This window comes from Nannospalax galili, unplaced genomic scaffold (assembly GCF_000622305.1).
Source record: "Nannospalax galili isolate Female #2095 unplaced genomic scaffold, S.galili_v1.0 scaffold717, whole genome shotgun sequence".
In the NCBI taxonomy this organism is placed as follows: domain Eukaryota; kingdom Metazoa; phylum Chordata; class Mammalia; order Rodentia; family Spalacidae; genus Nannospalax; species Nannospalax galili.
Genome location: NW_008339763.1, coordinates 183,711 through 204,634, shown reverse-complemented (window position 1 = coordinate 204,634; position 20,924 = coordinate 183,711). Strand labels below are relative to the sequence as shown.

The 20,924-nt window shown below is 45.2% G+C and overlaps 1 protein-coding gene across 2 annotated transcripts in view; it reads left to right on the top strand.

Moving 5' to 3' along the window:
• Positions 1–15,362: 15,362 nt before the first annotated feature.
• The window catches only part of Rpl8 (ribosomal protein L8), a 9,432-nt gene continuing 3,870 nt past the window's right edge, over positions 15,363–20,924 (top strand). Inside the window, exons 1-2 of one of the 2 annotated variants that reach the window (XM_008834376.3) lie at positions 15,363–15,531; positions 16,276–17,280. In XM_008834376.3, the coding sequence (XP_008832598.1) occupies positions 16,327–17,001 (675 nt within the window). In that variant the 5' untranslated portion in view covers positions 15,363–15,531; positions 16,276–16,326 and the 3' untranslated portion in view covers positions 17,002–17,280. Of the gene's footprint in view, positions 15,532–16,275; positions 17,281–20,924 lie in introns of those variants that run through there. The other variant, XM_008834378.2, reaches the window with a different exon arrangement.

Here is a 20,924-nt window from a genome sequence, read left to right as displayed (position 1 = left end):
CTAAGTCCTTTGATTTTTTTTTTTTTTTAATTTTTTTTTGAGGCAAAGTCTCACTATTTAGACCCAGCTAGCCTGGAACTCATTATGTAGATCATTCCATGCTGGCTTCAACTTTAGAAAGATCCACCAGATTCTGCCTCCCAAGTGCTGAGATTAAAGGTGTGCACCACCATACCCAGCTATCTAAGCCCTTTGAAACTGGAGCCCAAGAGACTAGTCATAGAGCTACAGGATTTTGTTTGTTCTGCTGGGGTTTGGTCTTTCTTTGGTCCTATCTTTCCTCGTTATGTACCCACTCATCCCTTTTGGAATGGGAATGCATATTCTGTGCCATTGCATGTTGGAAGTATTAATTAATTAATTTTTTTTTTGGTCTTTTTGAGACATGGTCTCCCTGTAGCTCCAGCTGTCCTGGAACTCACTATGTAGACCAGGCTGGCCTTGAACTCACAGAGATCCCCCTGCCTCTGCCTCCCAAGTGCTGGGATTAAAGGCATGCACCACCACACCTGGCTAATTAATTAATTTTTATTTTACAGGGAGTCACAGTTAAGAGTGTGCCTTGAGTCTCAGAAGAGACTTTGGATGTTTGAACAGACTAGGGATTCTTGAGGTTTGACTAAGTGCATTTTGTATTATGGTATGACCATGAGCCTCTGTTGGCCAGGGATCCAATGTGGTGATTTAATGAGAAATAGCTCCCATAGGAGCATGTATTTCAATACTTGGTTGCCTTTGGTTGCACTATTTGGGGAGGTTATTGAACCTTTAAGAAGTGGAGTCTTCCTGGAAGAAGTGTGTCACTTGGGGTGGGCTTTGAGGGTTTATATACCTATCTCACTCCCTGCTCCTATCTGTTTCCTGTGTAAGGATGAAATGTGATCTCTCCACTTCTTGTTCCCTCTGCCACACCACATCTTCCCTGCCATGATGGACACTATCCCTTGGAATTGTAAGCTAAAAGAAACCTTTTCTTCCTTCACTTGGTTTGGATCATGGTATTTTTTTTTTCTTTTCTTGGGACAGGGTCTCACAATATAGCCCCAGTTGGCCTGGAATTGCTATGTAGACAAAGCTGGTCTCGAACTCATAGAGATCTTCCTGCCTCTGCCTCTTGAGTACTGGGATGGATTAAAGGCATGTGCCACCATGCCCAGCTTGGTCATGGTATTTTTTCATATCAACAGAAAAATAACTAATACAGAGCCATACCTACTTACTGGGTGTAAGAAGTCCCCAGTGAGGCTACCTGTTTCCTTATAGACACAGCTCATACTTGAGAGGCAGTATATGAATATTCTATCAGAGTCACATGCTCAAGGGGCCATCGTTGATATCTGATATATGGGTTATATTCAGTTTAAGTTCTCAGTCATTACTCATGAGGTGTGTTTGTGTGTGTGTGTGTGTGTGTGTGTGTGTGTGTGTGTGTGTATGGTTTTGGAGACTGAACAGATCCTCACACATGGTAGACTAATGCTCTACCACTGAGTTATAGTCTGTCTCCCAATTGGCTAGTTCCTCCAAGGGACAGGGCCTGCCACAGAGTGTGGACTACTGGGGGGCTGCTGGGAGCCATCTGGGAACAGAAACCGTGAGCTGTGGGGAAGCCGTGCACTGTGGGGAAGCACAAGAGCTGTGGGAACGTGCAGCCTCACACAGCAGCTCAAGTACAGAATGGCCTGACACTTCTGGACCTGGGGGGAGATTGCTGGCTCCTGAGGCATGAGTGAAATCTAGAGGTGACTATGGTAGTTGTGGCACAGTCTGATATGATGGGCTCTGAGCTGCGCTGCCAGAGGCATGGGGCTAGGCACTGGGTACTCATTCCTTTGTAAGTTAATAAATGCACATAAAATATATTATATGGTTTGTCTGATCACGCAGGAGACCCAGAGGGAATTCAGGCGACAAAATTGGCATAGTCTGGCAGGATATGACAAAACTGAGAATGAGTTTTAAAAGAGTGCTGATGGCAGCACTGATGTGGTTGATACAATGGGTTATTAAAAAGAGGCCAGCCATGACTAGATTTCCCAGAAGGGCAGACAGGGGGGAATGGATGAGGGTGCTGACAACACAGTGGACAGTGACAGGGATGGCAGAGTATGGAGCCTCTAGTGGGAGAGGAAGGCTGTCTATCTGACGAGTTTGTATTCATGCTCAGATGCCGAGGAGCTCAGAAGGTGGGCGACTGTGACCAGAAAATTGCTTTTTACAAATGTCAAAAGATAGTATGGCATCTCTGCTGTCTTAGATTAAGTACATTAAGCAATGCTTTGAGTCTCTGTGTAGTGGGCTTGAGATGGAAGTCTTACAGTTCACATGAAAACACACCCACCAATTCCAATGGGTGTGGAGTTGACATTTCATTGGGGTTTGCATTCAGTTATAAAACAGCAGTTGGGATGTTGACTTGATAACTATATTTACAAAATGAAGGCACATAAGAAACAAAATGGAGTAAGGTGGGTAATGCCCTCACAAGACAACTCTCTCTCCTTAGGTCACATGGAATGAGAGGCATGTTGGATGAGTCAAATTCTGAGGCAGTGAAAACATACATAAATATGGTTTTGCTTTGTTTTATTCTTAGAACTCTGTGCCAGGTGCTAGGTGGGGGTGCACAGTGACCCACAAGCAGGCCTCTGGTTCTCACAGCTCTTAAGGTCCAGCTGGCTATGTTGTGAGTTACAGAAAGTAGACTTCCCTCTCAGCCTGAGGACCAGCAGGGCTTCCCATAGAGACATCAAACTTTTCACCTCCACCTCACTGATGATTAGATGTGGACTTCATATTTAGACATATAGAAAGTTGGCAGAGGAAAGGATTTGTCAGAGGTGGAACAGAAGTCTGTGCCATGACTCAGGGAAAATAACAAAAAGACATTTGCTACTGCTCTGGTCCAGGGAGGTTTGACAAAGCCAAACAGGTGCTGCCAGCCTGATGATCTTGCTACGTGGCTAACGAGCTGCACTCTGCCTGGCCGCTGCACGTGTGTGAGCCCTGATTGGTCCCGGCTGGGGGGAGGGCTGTTGGAAACGCTATAAAAAGAGCTGAAGTGTGTAATAGGGTACCTACGAGCAGCATCATAGTGGGTGAGATAATGAAGAGACTATAAGAGAGAATAAAGGAAGAAAAAGAAACAGAAGCTTGAACCTCACCTTGGTGTCTGTGTCGTCTTTCCTGGACTCTGCTGGACAGAGTCCTGGCTCGCGACAAGAGGCCAGCCACACAGAAGTGTGGGCCACAGATATATTGTAAATTTGGGGATATGTTACTGGTAGGTGAAGATTTGTTAAAAGTTACCCAAAGGCTAGAAAATCTTTTACCTGCTCAAGACCCAAAAGGAGCACACTGGAGAGAAAGAGCGGCCACTTTGCATGATAAAAGAAGTGCCCCAGGCAGGGAAGGCTGAAAAGGCTGAACTGGCAGACCCAGCTGCAGAACTGGAGAGAGAAAAAAGGCGGGACACTTTGACTTGTGTGAAGTCCAAGGACCAGAGGAAAAGACAGATACATAAAAAAAGAAAGAAAGAAAGAAAGAAAGAAAGAAAGAAGCTAACTGTGCTGTACCTAGGAAATATTCCATGCTAGAACTGTTAAAACTAGGAAAAACTTACAAGCAAGCAAGCAGAGAGCCCCTAGCCACATGGCTTGTGAGAGTGTGGGACATGGGAGCAAATGACATCAGTCTAAGTCCTTCAGAATCTTCACAGCTGAGTTATATAACTATCCATCCGTCCTGCGGTACAGGCTGTTCAACCTAGGCCAATGCAGGGGGGAGCAGTCCTTAATGGGGTAGCTGGTTGAAGGCACTAAAGATACATGGTTGTCACCAAGGGAGACTAACATGATTAGCAGGGGCTGGGGGACTATAAAAGAGGGGCAGGCATTCCTGAGAGAACTAGGTATGAGAAAAGCAATATATGATGTCCAGTTCACTGGGCCAGATAAGACTGAGTTCACCAGAGATATGAAAGAAAGCCTAATTTGACCGGGACCTCGAGAATTGTATGGGGCTTTAATGGCTTTACTAAGCCCTTTGATGGGACAGGATCTTTGTAAAGTGAGAGAGGCTGTGGCAAATCTAAATGATTCTGACCAGCATGTAAAACATGTCTGTAAAAATAACAGAACACCCTATAAGAGATATAAAAAAAGACCAGACTGAAGAAATGGTCCACTTGGGTTACTTGAAGACAAATGTGGCGAGACTTATGTCAAGCTCAAATCAATTGATAGAAAACCAAATTCTGTACTAAGGCATTTCTGGAAAGTTTTAAAACAAGAACAGTTTACAAAGGACATTCGAAGGATAACAACTGTACAAGGGGTGGTTAAGAATCCCCAAGGATTAAATAAGATGCATTTCTCTTCTGATAAAGGCTATACTAGGGGTGGAAGCAGGTTTTCCCATCAAGTTCTCCCCCAGCAACCTGGTGTGGTCAATGGGAAGATGACAGATGTGGCTACAGTCAGGAGGCAGACCCAGGGCCTATCTGACTCAGAGAACCAACAAGTGCAGCGGGAACAGAAGAAGCCCCCTGACTCCTTAGCCCAGTGCAAGGTCAGGCAACTGGAGCCAACACCTGTAAGTGTATCAAGAATAAAAGAATCCAAAGGGATAACTAAAAATGGTAAAGAGCTAACCAAATTAATGCCTCATACCCATGCTATGGTACCTAACAAGGATCTATGGAGAAAATATTTAATACGAATGGACAAAACCTTTCCATGCTGTGTGAGACCTTGTCTATGACTGATTTAATATATAATGTTAATGTTCCTTCAAGTGTTTTACAGATATGAAACCCATTTGAAAGATGCTTGAAGAAACAAAGGCTAGCTATAGCTGTAAGATTCTTGGGAGTTTTATGTAGGTTGGGTAAGATGAGGACAGAGACTCCCAAACTATACAACTGTTAAGAAAATCTACAGTACCAGGGGTGGGTTGCCCCACCACCCCCATGAGCTGTTGGTCAGAGAGAGATCCTAGAGGTCCTCCAATTCACCACGGCTATTGCCATTAATGTCAGTTGTACACTAGAAAGGTCAGTAAGGCCATGTTGCTGAAGACACTGCATGTTGTGAGCACAGGAAAAGAAGAAGAGATGGAACTGAGACTAAGCCAAAAAACTCCATGCCACTGGATGGATAACGTTCATATTGCCAGGAGGCTCTATATGGATGGTTGGGGAAGAAAGGCTCCCCTATAATTCTACTCAATGATGGACCCCGCATGCTGCACACTATGGACATGCCAAGCAATACCTGCAAGCACGATAATGGCTTGACCAATATACGTACAACTGATAAATCTTTAATTGGATAAGGCCTGATCCTAGGGGTGGAACACACATCTGGTGCTGTAGACCAGGCCAATGCCTTGTGTTGAGAAAGGCTACAGGCCCTAGTGGAGAAGCCATCATGAGTATACTGTTTATGAATACAGTACACCTATTGGGATATCTTCTAGGCATCTGCATTTACATTCATGTTTGTTTAAATGTGTGTACTTCCCTCCATTTGTCTTTATAGTAGAAGAAACACCACTGAAATAGATCAGTGGCCACGGCCTAAAGATGACTAATGGGGAGGCCCAAGAAGCCACTATCTCGCCATGATACAAGAGAGATCGTCCTACATCTGTCTCCCCTTCCAAGGCTCAGGGACCTTAATGGAAGATGGACAGAAAGATTGTAAGAGCAGAGGAAAGGGGTGGAGTGTCTCCCAATTGGCTAGTTCCTCCAAGGGGTGGGGCCTGCCACAGAGTGTGGACTACTGGGGGCCTTCTGGGAGACATCTGGGAACAGAAACCGTGAGCCATGGGGAAGCTGGAAGCTGTGGGGAAGCACAAGAGCCATGGGAATACGCAGCCGCGTGCAACAGCTCAAGGACAGAATGGCCTGACCCTTCTGGACCTGGGGGGAGATCGCTGACCCCTGAGGCATGAGTGAACGCTAGTGGTGACTATGGTAGTCATGGCATGGTCTGATATGGCAGGCTCTGAGCTAGGCACTGGGTACTCATTCCTTTGTAAGTTAATAAATGCACATAAAATATATTATATGGTTTGTCTGATCACACAGGAGACCCAGAGGGAATTCGGGCAACATAGTCCTAGCCCTGAATTTTTTATGGATGTCAGTTGAGGAAGTGTAGACATGCTAAACCATTTCTGACTTAGGGCAAGAGCATTCTAGCCTCAAGATAAGGCTATTTTTGGTCTGAGGATTTCTAGCTAGAGCCATTCCAAGGCACTGTGACACTGAAACACAGTGTGATTTCCCAGAATTCCCCTGCCCAATAAAAGAATGTCTTTGAGCTGGGTGTAGTGGTGCACACCTTTAATCTCAACAATTGGAGGCAGAGGCAGGTGGCTCTCTGATTTCAAGGCCAGCCTGGTGTACATAGGGAGATCCTGTCTCAAAAAGATAAAAAAAAGTTTTTGCACAGTCTCTCTACTTTCTTGTGTGCTGAGGTGCATCTAAGTAAATCTTCTGCCTCTGCCTTTTTCTGTTTTGGTGAATACCTTCACTGCCACATTACCAGCACAGACTTGTGCAGCATTTTTGAGATAGGATGTTATCACTTCTTAGCCTTTCGGCTGAGATCAAGTGAGAGAGAGTGTCACTATGTAGCCCAGGTTGGCTTTAAGCTTGAAATCCCTCTGTAGCAGTCTCTCAAGTGTTGGGATTATAGGCACACGCATTCATGCCTATAAGATCTTATATGAAGATCTTTATCTTGCTGCAGAATCTTCACAGTTTGGGAAAGATCTCAGAAAATCCTCATATTTACTGTTTTTTGAAGACCAGGGACCAGCAAAGTCTCAAAGGAGCCCTGGAGCTGAACAGGTCAAAAGAAGGAGAAGAGATGGAACTAGAGATGTGGCTTGCTTGCACTTTCACTGGCTTCATTTTTACTGGTGAGACCTGTCAGCATAACTATGTGACAGTGAAAGCAAAGATAGGATTTACAGGCAGAGGATTTTGTTGACAGAGAAGAATTTGATAAGTAGAGCAAGTTTTGTGGGGGATAAAGGGGAGACTCTCAAAACAGTCTCTGTTTTGTGTGATAAAGTTGTGTAAATCAGTTAAGGTACTGAAATTAGAGAATCTGAATTTGGGCCAGTGATGGCCATTGTCTATTGTGCATTGTGGCCAAATAGAGATTTTTAGATTATCCAGAACACAGGGTAAAGGTGTGTCTTTTGGAACAGACAATTTGGAACCCATCCTGGGCAGGCTTTCAGGACCTAGGTGGGTTGCACAGTGAGTAGGCTCCTGGAACCTTGTGAAGTTACTGTGGGTAGGGACCCAGAACTGGACAATTTGGATCCCCTAGTGAGCAGGCTTTCAGAACCTTGTCGGGGTACCCAGGGGGTAGGTCCTTGGAACCTCCTCAGGCTTCCTAGAACAGACGTGAGGGGGGCACTTCTGAAATTCCTGAGACCTGGTCAGGGTTCCTCAATGGATTCCTTGTCCCCATGTGGTGGATGTGACATGAAGGCAAATGGGGAATGGCCTTTTGTCTGAAGGTCTGGTGAGGTCTGAGAGAAGGGGGAGAGCAAGAAGGAAAGGTGAAAATGAAAGATTGGTCCTGAGGGGGCTTGGGGCCATCGGGATGGGCCCCCAAAATCCCTCCTTTGTTTTGGCGCCAAATATTAGAAGGACAGAGAAAAAATAAAGTTTATATAAAAGACCAGAGTCAGACCTTTCAGCGGACTGAATAGCATTTTATTCAGTGAGGTGGCAACAACATTCCCAAAGGAATGAAAAGTTGTGTGCAGGTGGGAGGAGGTGGTGGTGGGTTTTAAAGTGAGCACACACAGCTGTGAAGTATGAGTTAAGGTGTCCTTGGGCCCTTTTCCTGGAGTTGCTTGCTTGAGCAGAACAAAGAAACTGTTTTCAGCTCAGAAGGTCAGCTGATAATGGGGAAGCAAGGACAGTAGAGAGACATTCTGGCAGGAGACGTGGTTTGTCTGGCTTTTTTGCAGCTGTGGCACTCCCTCAGGCCTGAGATAGGGATGTGTCTGTCAATTATGGGGCTAGGGCAAGACATTTGTCTCAGGGATTTTCACGTTTCTATCATACAGGAAGCAGTTTATTTGTACTGGTACAGTCCCTGAGAGATAATGCTCTAAAGCAGGACCCTGAACAAAGGAAGAGTCAGCCTTTTCTAGCCCATGTACAGTTTAGTTTCTTTGTCTCCCATATATGGGTGCTCCTTGCTACAAGGTCATGACAGGCAGAACTGCATAGTGCACTAATGCACAGACCATCCTGCATTCCTTTTTTTTTGTTCTGAAGAGTTCCTGCCACAGGGTCATCAAGTTGAACTTTGGTCTGTCATGAATTCTTTTTCTGGGTTAAGTAGATGTGTATGTTACATCTCCCCAGGAAAAGTCTTCCACACAGCAGATGTAGTTTCTTTTGAGGCTTTGTTAGGGTCCTTGACTCAGGGGGTCTCTTCTGGAGAACAAATGCACGAGTATGGAGATGCAAAAATCAAGCAGAGTTTTATTAAACCAGCTAGCTGGGGTCGACCGTCCTTCAAAGACACACAGGCCTGGTTGGAGCAATTGACACCGAGGCAACTTCAGGTAGAGATTATATAGGTTCCCACAACCATTACACAAAAGCCCGCACTTATACAGCTAATAGTTTCAAAGCAAGCATTTCACAAACCAATAACTTTAAAACAAGAAAAATGTTACAACTCCCTTCAGGTGTCTCAATCGGGGAGAGATGGTTGGTATGTGCCTGGCACGACTCTTTCCTGTTATCTTGTGTAAGCAGACATGCCTACATGACATGACACAGAACAGGTCAGGCTCCGGGGGCTGTAGCACTTGCCTCTATCTCTGGATGCCTGTGTCTCCAGTTGAGTTAATTGGTTACAAGCAGTAAATTTAAACAAGTAAATTCAAGCAGTAAATTCAGACAAGCAGTACATTCAAACAAGCAGTAAATTCCTCTTTCCCTAACAGCTTCCCAGATCCAATCCCTATAAACTGTCATCCCTCTTCATGATTTTTAACTTTTACTATGTATGTAAGCATACAGTGCTGTTTTGTTTTAGCATTTTATCCAAGTAGTTCTCTCTCTCTCTCTCTCAACAAGGAAGCATTTCTGGTCCTGTACACTCATCAATTTCTCTACCTGATGTAAGTCTCCTCTCCCTTGTTAATGGTATTTGCATTGTTCCCAGGTTCCTGCTCATACAAGAGAGGGCAGTGAGCATCTATCTACAAGTCATGACTAAGCACGTTAGGTATCTTGGCAAATGATGGTAGGATATGTTGGGCTTGCACTTACTGGATGCTGCTATGCTGCCCTTTCACCACAGAAGGTACTAACCTTATCTTGCCACCAGCTGCTGTGTACCTTCTGTAGACTTTGCCGTGTTTCCAACAGTTTCTCCCTATCTCTCATATCCTCTTCATATCTAGGGCAACACCATATGCAGTCACACTGAGTGGAAGGGCTCTGCTGTGGGTCTCTGTTCATGTTTCTATGAGAGAAGCTTGATACTTCTGCTCTCCCTAGAACAATGGGGAACTCCTTTTTCATCTCCTCTGCAGCATATATGGATAGTCTTGTATGGAGGGAGTGTGGGTGACACAGACCTACCTCTGAGCTTTGTCCTGATTCACTGAATGATTTTGGGAATGAGATTCATCCCTCCTTCCTGTCACAATTCATCACACAATTGTTTCTCATGAGAAGCACCTCACACAGGTTTTGGGATAAGGGTCACTGTGAAATGCCCAGTGCATAGGAAGTACATGATAAACATCACTATTGCAACACTAGGTCTTGCACATGAAATGCAAATCTTAGTGTATAGAACTACTTGTGGTCTCAAATTGAATGATAGAAAACTGAAAGACCCCCCTCTGAAGCCCCTCATGATGTCCCTTGTCTTTTTTGAGGCCACCTGCTTCTTCACTAAGGTAGCAGCTATTTGGAGAGTTGACTTTCCAGGCCAGGAGTGGTGAGAAAATGGAGAGTGGCCTTTTGTCTGAAGGTCTGGTGAGGTCTGAGAGAAGGGGGGGAGCAAGAAAGTCTGAGAGGGAGGGAGAGCAAGAAGGAAAGGTGAAAATGAAAGATTGGTCCTGAGGGGGCTTGGGGCCATCGGGATGGGCCCCCAAAATCCCTCCTGTGTTATAATCCCAGTGCTTGGGAGGTAGAGACAGTAGTATCAGGAAATCAAGGTAATCCTTGACTACACATTTGAGGCAGGTTGGGCTACAAGAGCCCCCTTAAAAAAACAAGAGAGGGGCTGGAGAGATGGCTCAGCAGTTAAGAATACTGGTTGTTCTTGCAGAAGACCTGGGTTCAAATCCCAGCATCCACACGGCAGCTAACAACTGTTCGTAACTCCAGTCCCAGGGGATCCAACAGCTTCTTCTGACCTCCATGGGCATTGCACGACTCGGGTGTACTTACCTACATGCAGACAATACACACATACACATAAAATAAAAAAATAAATAAAATTAAAAAAAAAACAAGAGGAAGGGGAAGGGGGGAGAATGGATGGGAGGGAGAGATAAACGAGAGAGAGAGAGAGAGAGAGAGAGAGAGAGAGAGAGAGAGAGAGAGATTGAGATCTTAGCATATCCTTCACTCATTCTCCATATGGGCTAAATATCTATTAGAGCAAATGGTCTGTGATTAGCATACTGAGGATGAGCCAGGAAGTCCTTGTGGGAAATGCAGTAAGAACTAGAATGTAGGAGGACCATGTGCATGGCTGGAAATCAAAACTCATAGTCATGTATCTGCAAATGTAGGTGTGTTCATGTGTCTGCAGGTGTATGTGTGTTCATGTGTCTGCAGGTATATGTATGTTCATGTGTCTGCAGATGTATGTGTATGCTTGTGTAGGTGTATGGGGGCCAAAGGACAGCTTGGGCATCATTCCTTGAGCACTGTCCACCTTTTTAAGATAAGGTCTCTCATTGGCTTGGAAGTTACTGAGTAGCATAGGCTGGCTGGCCTATGAGTCCCAGAGATCTGCCTTTCTCTGGCTCCCTAGCTTTGGGATTACAAATGCACACTACCATTACTGGCTGAGTGCTGGGGGACTTAACTCAGTCTCATGCTTGCAAGGCAAGACTTCACTGACTAAGTTATTGCGGTCACTGCCAGCGGTGGCCACTCCTTTGTTCTCATGGGCGTCGAGGCTGCTCCTCTGCTCACCTTAGGCTGAGGCTGCTCTTCTGCCTGCCCTGGGCTGAGGCAGCTCTTCTGCTCGCCTGGTGCTGAGGCAGCTCTTCTGCTTGCCCTGTTCTGCCTCCTGTCATCGCTGCTTCTGCCCAGTCCCAGACCCCAGGGCTGGTGAGGAGACTGTGTCAGCGGAGCCACATTCAGACACAGGAGACCAGGTTCAGTGACACAAGTCTGCTTTATTGCAGGAAGGCACAAGCTTATATAGGGGTGGTGGTCCCATCACAGCACCGCAAGTAGGATACCTTATTAGCATAACAGACTTAGCATCCTATTAGCATAACAGACTTAATGTCCTATCACAGAATAGAGGGTAGGATGCCTTATTAGCAAACTGGATTTCAGATTACAGAGTCTGGATTCCTGGAAACCACATGACCCTGGCAGTTGCAAAATCACCCTAGGCTCAAGCCTGTTTCCCACAAGTTACAATCCCAGACCCCCTTCTACTTTGAAAAACCTATTTGCATATAACAAAATGTAGATATAAATTATTCAGCTCAAAGCTGGGTATGGTGGTGTATGCTTGTAAGCCCAGCACTCAGGAGTTAGAAATGGAAGATCAGGAGTTCAAGGTCAGTCTTGGCTACATAAGGAGCTTGAGGCCAGGCTGTGCTACATGATATCCTGTCTCAAAAAAATTAACAATGAATCAATGAATAAAGTATCCAACTTAATAAATTTTAGAAGTTGAATATGTCCATATACCACACAAAACAAGGTACAGAACTTTTTTTTTTCTTTTTTCCCTGTAGCCCCAGCTGGCCTGGAACTCTCTATGTAGACCAGGCTGGCCTCGAACTCCCAGAGATCTGCCTGCCTCTGCCTCCCAAGTGCTGGGATTAAAGGGGTGCGCCACCACACCGGCCCCAGAACATTTTTTTTTATTGGTTAGTCAGCTCCCTTCAGATGTACCTGCTTCATGTAATTGGGCCGATGTGGCATACAAATTATGTCTGGCTTCTTCCTAACTTATATTTTAAAGAAAAGTAGTCTATCTGGTTAATTGTGATCCTGCATTACAATAGTCAATTAATCCTTTATATTACAGTGTTTGGCTATTTAAAATAAAGCTGCTGGGGCTGTGGAGATAGCTCAGTTAGTAAAGTATTTACAATGTAAGCATGAGGACGTGAACATACAGAATACACATAAAAAGCTGGGCATGGTAGCACATATTTGTAATCCCAGTGCTGGGGAGGCAGAGACAAGTGGATCCTTGTAGCTCACTGGCCAACTAGCCTAGCTTAATGGGAACCCAAGTTCCTAATGAGAGACCCTGTGTCAAGAAAACAAGGTGGGCCAGGAGTGATGGTACACACCTTTAATCCCAGCATTTAGGAAGCAAGTGAGATCTAGGCCAGTCAGGTCGACAGCATGAGTTCCAGGGTAGCTGGGGCTACAGGAAGCCCCTGTCTGAACACCAAACCAAATCAAACTGAACCAAACCAAACCAAACAAATAGATAAACAAAAAAAACCATTAAAAAACAAAATGTAGATAGATGACACCTGAGGTTGATCTCTGGCCTCTACAGACACACAGTGCACATGAATCTACCCACATGTGTGTACTTGCACACACATGAACATACCTCTATCTTTCCAAAACCAACCAGACAAAGCTGCTATGAACATTCTTTGTTATGGGTGGAATTATGTTCCTCTAAAGATATATTGAAGGAGCTAGAGAAATGACTCAGCAGTTAAGAGCACTGGCTGCTCTTTCAGAGGACCTGGGTTTGGTACTCAGCACCCACATGGTGGCTAACAACTATCCATAACTCCAGTCCCAGGGGAAACCAGTGCCCTCTTCTGACCCCATTGGGCATTGCATAACACAGGTGTACTTATATGCAGGCAATAAATTAATACACCTAAAATAATAATAAAAAACCCAACAAAACAAAACAAATAAAGTGAATCCAGAAAATTCATGGCTAAAAGGATGTATACATTTCTTTTTTTAAAAAACTTTATTTTTATTTTATGTGTATGAGTGTTTTGCCTGTATGTGTGTAAGTGCAGTGTCTATGGAGGCCACAAGTGTATGTTAAATCCCATGAAACTGGAGTTATGGATGATTGTTAGCTACCACATGGGTACTGGGTCAATAGAAGACTGATGAACTTGCTCCTGAGGTTCCACAGTGGCTCCACTTACAATAGACAAATTTGGGAAATATTCTAGGTATTCATCTACATTAGAGCTGACAAACTGGCATTTATTCTATTTAAATTCTACTTAACTGGAACATATTTCTGATAGCATGTAACACGAGTGAATCACAAAAACATTATAAATGAATGAAAGAAATCTGGTCCCTTGTTATTAGCAGAAACCTTAAACAAACCTTGTTCTTAGCTCAAAATACCAGACTAGATGTGTATGAAAACAGAAATTTGTTTTCTCACAATTCTGGAGTCTAGGAGTTCAAGATTAAGATGCTATAAGGTGTTGGCAGGTTTATCTTCTTTTGCGGCCTCTCCTTGGTTTGCAGATGGTCAACTTCTTGCTGTATGCTCATATCAACTTTTCTTTGTGGTTCTGCATCCCTAATGTTTCTTTTTATGTCCATTTATATGTCCATGTTTCTCTTTTTGCTCCCTCCCTCCCTCCCTCCCTTCCCTCCTTCTTTTGATTAGTCAGGGTTTCATATAACCCAGGCTGGCCTGAAACTGGCTATGTGCCAAGGAAAATTTTGAACTTTGTCTCTATTTCCTGAGTGCTGAGATTACAAGTGTGGACCACCATACTTGAGTGCTAGATATTGAACTCAGGACTTCATGAATGCTAAGCAAGCACTCTACCAACTGAGTTACATCTCTAGCCACACCATCCCTTTTTCATACAGTAATTCACTAAGTTACTCATGCTGGTCTTGAAATCACTCTATAGCCCAGGAAGGCCTGGAACTTGTGATTCTGGCCTGTATTACCAGTTCTGGATCATTAGCAATTTACACAATCCTTGATGGATTGTCTATCCAGTTTTTTGCCCATTTAGCTAATTAGGTAATTTCCTTCCTTTTGTTGTTTTTTTCTTCTTCTAAAGCTGCTTTATGGAGCTATAATGTATATTGTATACCCAATGCATCTATTTATAAAGTATACAATTTAATATATATCTATATATGATTTAATATTGTCAACAGTATCTAGAATCACCTGGGGGCAAATCTCTGGGAATGTTTGTGAGGGAGTTTCTAGATTGGGCTAATTGAGGTTGGAAGACCTACCAGAACTGTCGGTGACATTATACCATGTGCTGGTGTCTCAGACTGAATAAAAAGGAGAAAGTAAACTGAGCACTAGCATTCCTCTCTCTCTCTGCTCCTGGACTGCACAGGCAGTATGACCAGCCACCATACACTCCTGTCACCATGCCATCCCTTGCCATGATTGACTATATTCTCCAGAAATGTAAACCAAAATAAATCCTGTCTTTTTTTTTTTATGTGTAGGCATATATCTCATGCATATATGCAAGTGTACCTGTACGTCGTGCAATGCCAGAGGAAGACAGAAAAAGGCATCAGATTCCCTGAAACTGGAGTTGCAGATGGCTCTTAACTGCTGGGTCACCTTTCTAACCCCCCAAATCCTTCCTTAAGTTGCTTCTTGTCAAGTATTTATTTGGTCAGAGCCAGGAGAAAAAGGACTAATACAGTATATAACATTCTTTTAAAAACCTATAGTAAAATATGTTCAATGAAATTGTTTGGAAGCCGTTGTTTGGGCTGAGTTCCTGAACAGCCCTGGCAGCCCAAGTCAAGCCAGAATGGGGTAAGTCCGTATGGAAGTCACCCAAATGGCTTTTGTTGACCATTCAAGCTTTGTGCTCGTGTTGTTTCCGTGGTCCGGCTGGGTCTTCCTCAGGGAAGCGGATGGTTCTGCCGACTTTTAGATGGTGTAGATCATTAATAAAAGCAAATTCAACCTTTAGTCCTTGATGTATATTACTAAGTTTTCCATCTAATTAAAATTATGCGCTTCAGTGGTGTCAAGTACGTTTAAGCTAGCTTGTGCCCCGCACCCCGGCCTCGCTTCTGGGAAGATTAGCGCCTCCGCCTCGGAAGCCAGAATTAAACAGTCTCGTGCTTCCTCTTCCCTAATAACCAAGTGTCAGAGGGCGACTGGGAGCTCCGCCGCCCAGTGGCATCCCCGCTCAGTTCTGGAAACCACAGAAGGCTACCCGCCCGATTTCCTAGAGCGGTCCGGAAATGTCTGTGGGTCCTTCCGGGGACCGGCTCCACTTCCGGCTGTCTTCTACGCTGCGGACTCCTTGCTCCAGGTGCTGGGACTACGGGGGCTGTAGGGGCTTTAAAGGATTGGTTTATTTTTGTAATGTGAGAATTAACTCTTTCAGAGCTGTGGTGAGGTTTCGGGGTTGAGTGGTGGTGGTGGGGCTCTGCTGTGCTCTCTGGGTCCTCTGAACGTTTATCCAAGTTCATTCTTTAACATTACAGAGAACTTATGTGTTTCTCTCTCTCTCTCTCTCTCTCTCTCTCTCTCTCTCTCTCTCTCTCTCTCTCCCTCTCTCTTTCTCTCTCTCTTCTCTTCTCTCTTCTCTTCCTCTCGTCACAGGAAAACACTCTCTCTCTCTCTCTCTCTCTCTCTCTCTCTCTCTCTCTCTCTCTCTCTCCCCGTCTCTTTTCCTCTCTCTCCTCTCTTCTCCTCCCTCCCTCCCGTCCGTCTGTCTTTTTGAGACAGGGTCTCCCTGTAGCCCCAGCTGGCCTGGAAACTCAGAGATCTGCCTGCCTCAGCCTCCTGAGCTCTAGGATTAAAGGCATGCACCACCTCGCCCCTCTGTGTGCTCCTATTTCTTGTTTCTTTTCCCTGCCAACTGCTCATCTCTGGAAGGTCTCCCTTCATCCCTCCCTCCTTTGCCACCTGCTCACAGGGCCACCGCCTAAGCATCCATCCCATTGGTAGTTCATGTGTTGGTGACCCAGGCTGGGGTCCCACATCGACCTTTATTCACTGATACTGCAGGCTCCAGACTAGGTTGTCACTTCTCTCTCTTTCACCCCTCCAGGCAGCTGGTTGAGACCTTCCCTTTGGACTGATCAAGGAGGAGGAGGCAAGGATGTCTGCCTCCGGGGCTGCAGCTCCATACTTGCACCATACGGTTGACAATCATAGTGGCCAGGTCAGTTTTCTGGGAGCCCAGCTCCCTCCAGAAGTGGTAGCAGTGGCTCAGCTTATGGGGGACCTGGACAGAAGTACCTTCAGGAAGTTGCTGAAGCTTGTAGTTGGGGGATTGCAAGGGGAAGACTGCAGAGAAGCTGTTCAGCACCTTGGTGTCAGTGCCAACCTGTCAGAGGAGTGTCTGTGTACCCTGCTGGCAGGCACACACACACTACTCCACCAGGCCCTCCGGCTGCCCCCTGCCAGCCTGAAGCCAGATGCCTTCCAGGACCAGCTCCAAGAGCTCGGCATTCCCCAAGACCTGGTTGGAGATTTGGTCAGTGTGGCATTTGGGAGCCAGCGTCCATTGCTTGACTCTGTGGCCCTACAACAGGAGGCCTGGCTCCCCCACATGGCTGACTTCCGGTGGCGAGTAGATGTGGCCATCTCCACCAGTGCCCAGGCCCGCTCCTTGCAGCCAAGTGTCCTCATGCAGCTAAAGCTCTCAGATGGATCTGCACACCGCTTCGAGGTACCCATGGCCAAATTCCAGGAGCTGAGGTACTGTGTGGCCTTGGTCCTGAAGGGGATGGCAGAGCTGGAGAAGAAGTGTGACCTCAAACTGCAGGACTGAACCCTACATTGTGGGTGCTGAAGCTGGTACTAGAGCACAGCCTCACTGATTATGAGGTTAACTTGAGTGAGGGCCTGCATGTAAGGATGTATTTTTAAGTGAAAAGATAGCTGTGCCCTTAAAAAAATTTTTTTTTCAAGTAAAGGAACAGCTGGGTGTGGTGGCACATGCTTGTAATCCTGGCACTTGGAAGGTGGAGACTGGTGTTTGAGGCCAGTCTGAGAAATACAGGGAGACCCTGTTTCACCATCAGAAGAAGTAAAGCAACTATTAAAAAGATGTTACTCTAGTTGGGTGTTAAACCATATACCTGTCCCATCCCCAGCTGTTGGTCTTTTGCTGGGTGTTGCCATGTAGAGATCTAGGGTCCAAGTCAGGACCCTCTATAAGATCTCACAAGGTTGCTCATTTGCTTTCATAAATCCTATGCTTTGATGTGGATGTACTCATTCTCCTGCCTTAAATCCTTGCCCTCATAAAGCTGACATCCTAGTGAGCTGATAAGAGGGGGAGACATTACAAATACTATGTAATGTTTAGTATATATAATATTGAATACATATTTGAATTAAATATGAGTACTGCTTGTTAGAGGCCAGTTAAGTGATACTGAATAGAGCTTGGTCAGATGAGGGGATTAGGTATGTGGGAGAAGTGACCCACTATGGTAAAGTTGGTTATGGAATGGAGTGGACTTCTTTGAACATGGAGGTGTTCATGCAAAGACCTGAAGGAGGTGAGGGATTGAAGTATACTTTACATAGGGATCAGCTGTGCACCGGCTGCCAATGGAGGAAGGTCAGGCAGTGTTAGTGGTTAATGCATTTAGTGTATTAAACTTTCAGATAGGACCACTGCACTAGCCCAGCTCTTCTCCCTCATCCCTCCATGGACAGTTGGAAGCTATGGGCATATCAAGAATGTTGGAGGGCCTCTGTGAGGGGTCCAGATGTCTTGAGGATATACTTGTAAGTGCTGCCTTCACTGTCAGATCAGATCTGTCCCCACAGAAGGCCCTGTCTTTCTACTATTTAGGAAACTGTGGGCAGCCACTTTTTGCCGTCTCCATTTTCAGGTTAAGAAATGGTTGGGGCTGGACGTGGTGGTGCATGTCTTTAATCCCAGCACTCAGGAGACAGAGGTGGGTGGATCTCTGAGATTGAGGCCAATCTGGTCTACACAGTGAGTTCCAGACCAGCTGGGGGCTACAGTGAGACCTTGTCTCAGAAAAAAAAAAGAAAAGGCTGGAGCTAGGCAAGGTAGTACATGTCTTTAATCACAGCAGTTTGGAGGCAGAGGCAGGTGGATCTCTGTGAGATTGAGGCCAGCCTGGTCTACACAGTGAGTTCCAGGCCAGCTGGGGCTACAGGGAAGACCCTATCTCACCCCCTCCCCCCAAAAAAGAGAAAAATGGCTGGGGTTTGCAGCAACCGTGATCAAGCTACCTTCCCCACTTGACAGCCCTGACTCCACAGGGACAGCCTTGCTTCTGATTCCTTTCCTGGATATGGCCCTGGAATTGAGCTCTTGGAATTTTTGTTTTTGGAAATTCTGGTTTGCCTCAGCTTATTTGTGAGCTCTTGTGCCTGTCTCAAGAGGCACTGTCAGATGGTGACAGGTAAAGGTATAGGTGGTAAGTGATTTGTGAGACCTTTAAGATAGGAAGGTATGGAAGCTGGGTCATTCAAAGGATATCAAGGGCTTTTGAGGACTGCCCCTACTACTGCCTCTGGTCACCCTTAGATCACTCCTGGAGAGTGGTTACTCTGTAACTGTTAAAAGCCCTGGTGTTTTTTGAGGGTGGAGAGAGGGAGGGACTACACTTCTGTGCCATTCCTGTATACTCATTTAACCTCTACATAATAACCCAATGAAAAACTACTTTTGTTCAAACATTATAGTGAAGGGAATATGATGTTTGTTTTCTTTACTAATGTCCTATCATGTTAAGTGGAAGAGCTACTTACTGGCCCAGGCCACATTTTTCCCCCATTGATATTGGAGACTGAATCCAGGGTTTTTCACATGTCAAGCAAGCACACCACCATTGAGTTATATCCCCAGCCCCTGTGTGTGTGTGTGTGTGTGTGTGTGTGTGTAAGCCCAAGGTTGATGCAAAGTGTCTTCTTCAATTGCTTTCTACCTTATTTTCTGAGAGTCTTTTGCTGAACCTGGAGCTCACCAATTTGTAAGCTCCAACTATCTGTCTCCATCTTCCCAGTGCTAGGATTATGAGGTATATACCACTGCACCCAGCTTTTTATGTGGGGGGAATATAAACTCAGGATTTCTGCTTGCACATCAAGCATTTTACAATTGAGCCATCTCCCCAATCCAGTTTTTGTATTTTTTTGAACCAAGTCTCAGTTGCTCAGGGTGACTTTGAATTTAGGTCACATTATTTTTAAGAATTTTAAGGTCACATGTGTGGTGGTCAGAGGGAGTTGGGTCTTATCTTTCACCCTATGGATCCTGGGGATCAACCTTGTCATTAGCTTTGGCAGCAAGCACCTTTCCCTTCTAAGTTATCTTGTCAGCCCCCCGCACTTTTAAAAAACATTTGTGTGTCTGTGTGGGGGTGTGAATGTGCCACAGAGCATGTGTGGGGCTCAGAGGACAATTTGCAGGAGTCAGTTCTTCTACCATGTGGGTTCCTGAGATTGAGCTAGGTATGCCTGATGGCAAGTGCCTTTACATCTTGCTGGCCCTAGATCACATTCTATTTTTTTTTTTTTTGCCTTTTTGAGACAGGGTCTTCCTGTAGCCCTGTAGCCCCAGCTGTCCTAGAACTCACAAAGATCTGCCTGCCTCTGCCCCCCAAATGCTGGGATTACAGGCATGCACCACCACGCCCAGCAGCTAGAACACATTCTTTAATCATTAACCTGGACTGTGAAATCATTATGGTGAGTGGGAGGAACAGTCCAATAAAAGGGGTTTACAAGTTTCCATGCACCCTATACAGCATTCTGCACATGGATTTATTTTCCTGTCTTCTGAATTGTGACCAGACCTTGGAAAGATGCAGGAGGCTCAGAGGATGGAAGGACTTTAGGAGCTATGCTGGGCAGGGCCAGGTGCAGATCTGAGCACAGGAAGTTCAGGAGCCATCAATTTTCTTTTCACAAGAACAAGTTGGAACCAAGGCCAGGACAGTAACAGGAATGGGGTCTTCTTCCCAAGTAATTTCAGCACCCTGCTACGTATAAAACTAACCTGGTACAACATCTTTATCAGTGCTCTCTGGACTATTGTTTAGATCTTCAGACCTCTAAGATTTCTGCGAACTCATTTGCTGGCAGAAGTGTTTGGGACTGGACAGGGCAGAGGTACACTGTAGATTCAGAATCTTGCAAAGGAAATTTGTGGTCATTAGCTGCATCCTGACAGCCAAAACCATCTTGGAAGAGGGACAGTAGCTCCCCTAAATGTGTGTTCATACAATTTCACACAATATTTCATGGTAAGTTCTAGGTAGCCACAAATTGGGCTGGGGATATAACTTAATTGGTAGAGTGCTTGCCTAGCATACATAAGGTCTGGGTTTGATCTTCTGCATTGTATAAATGGCTTGGTGGTACACTCTTGTAATCCCAGTTTAAGAGGTGGACACGGGATTAGAGGTTCAAAGTCATTCTGGGCTACATAGTGAGTGAGTTGAGTTTCAGGCCAGCCTGAGCTACATGAGACCCTGTATCAAAACAAAGCACAACACAAAAGAGAATTGTGCTATTTTCAACTCCTTAATCATGTGGCATCCTAGAGGATGTTCATTTACAGTATTATGGCAGGTTAAAATTATATATCCACCTTGGCATGGTAGAACACACTTTTAATCTCAGCACTCAGAAGGCAGTGGCAGACCTCTATGATGAGTTGCAGGCCAGCAAGAGCTGAATAATGAGACACTGGAGAGAGAGAGA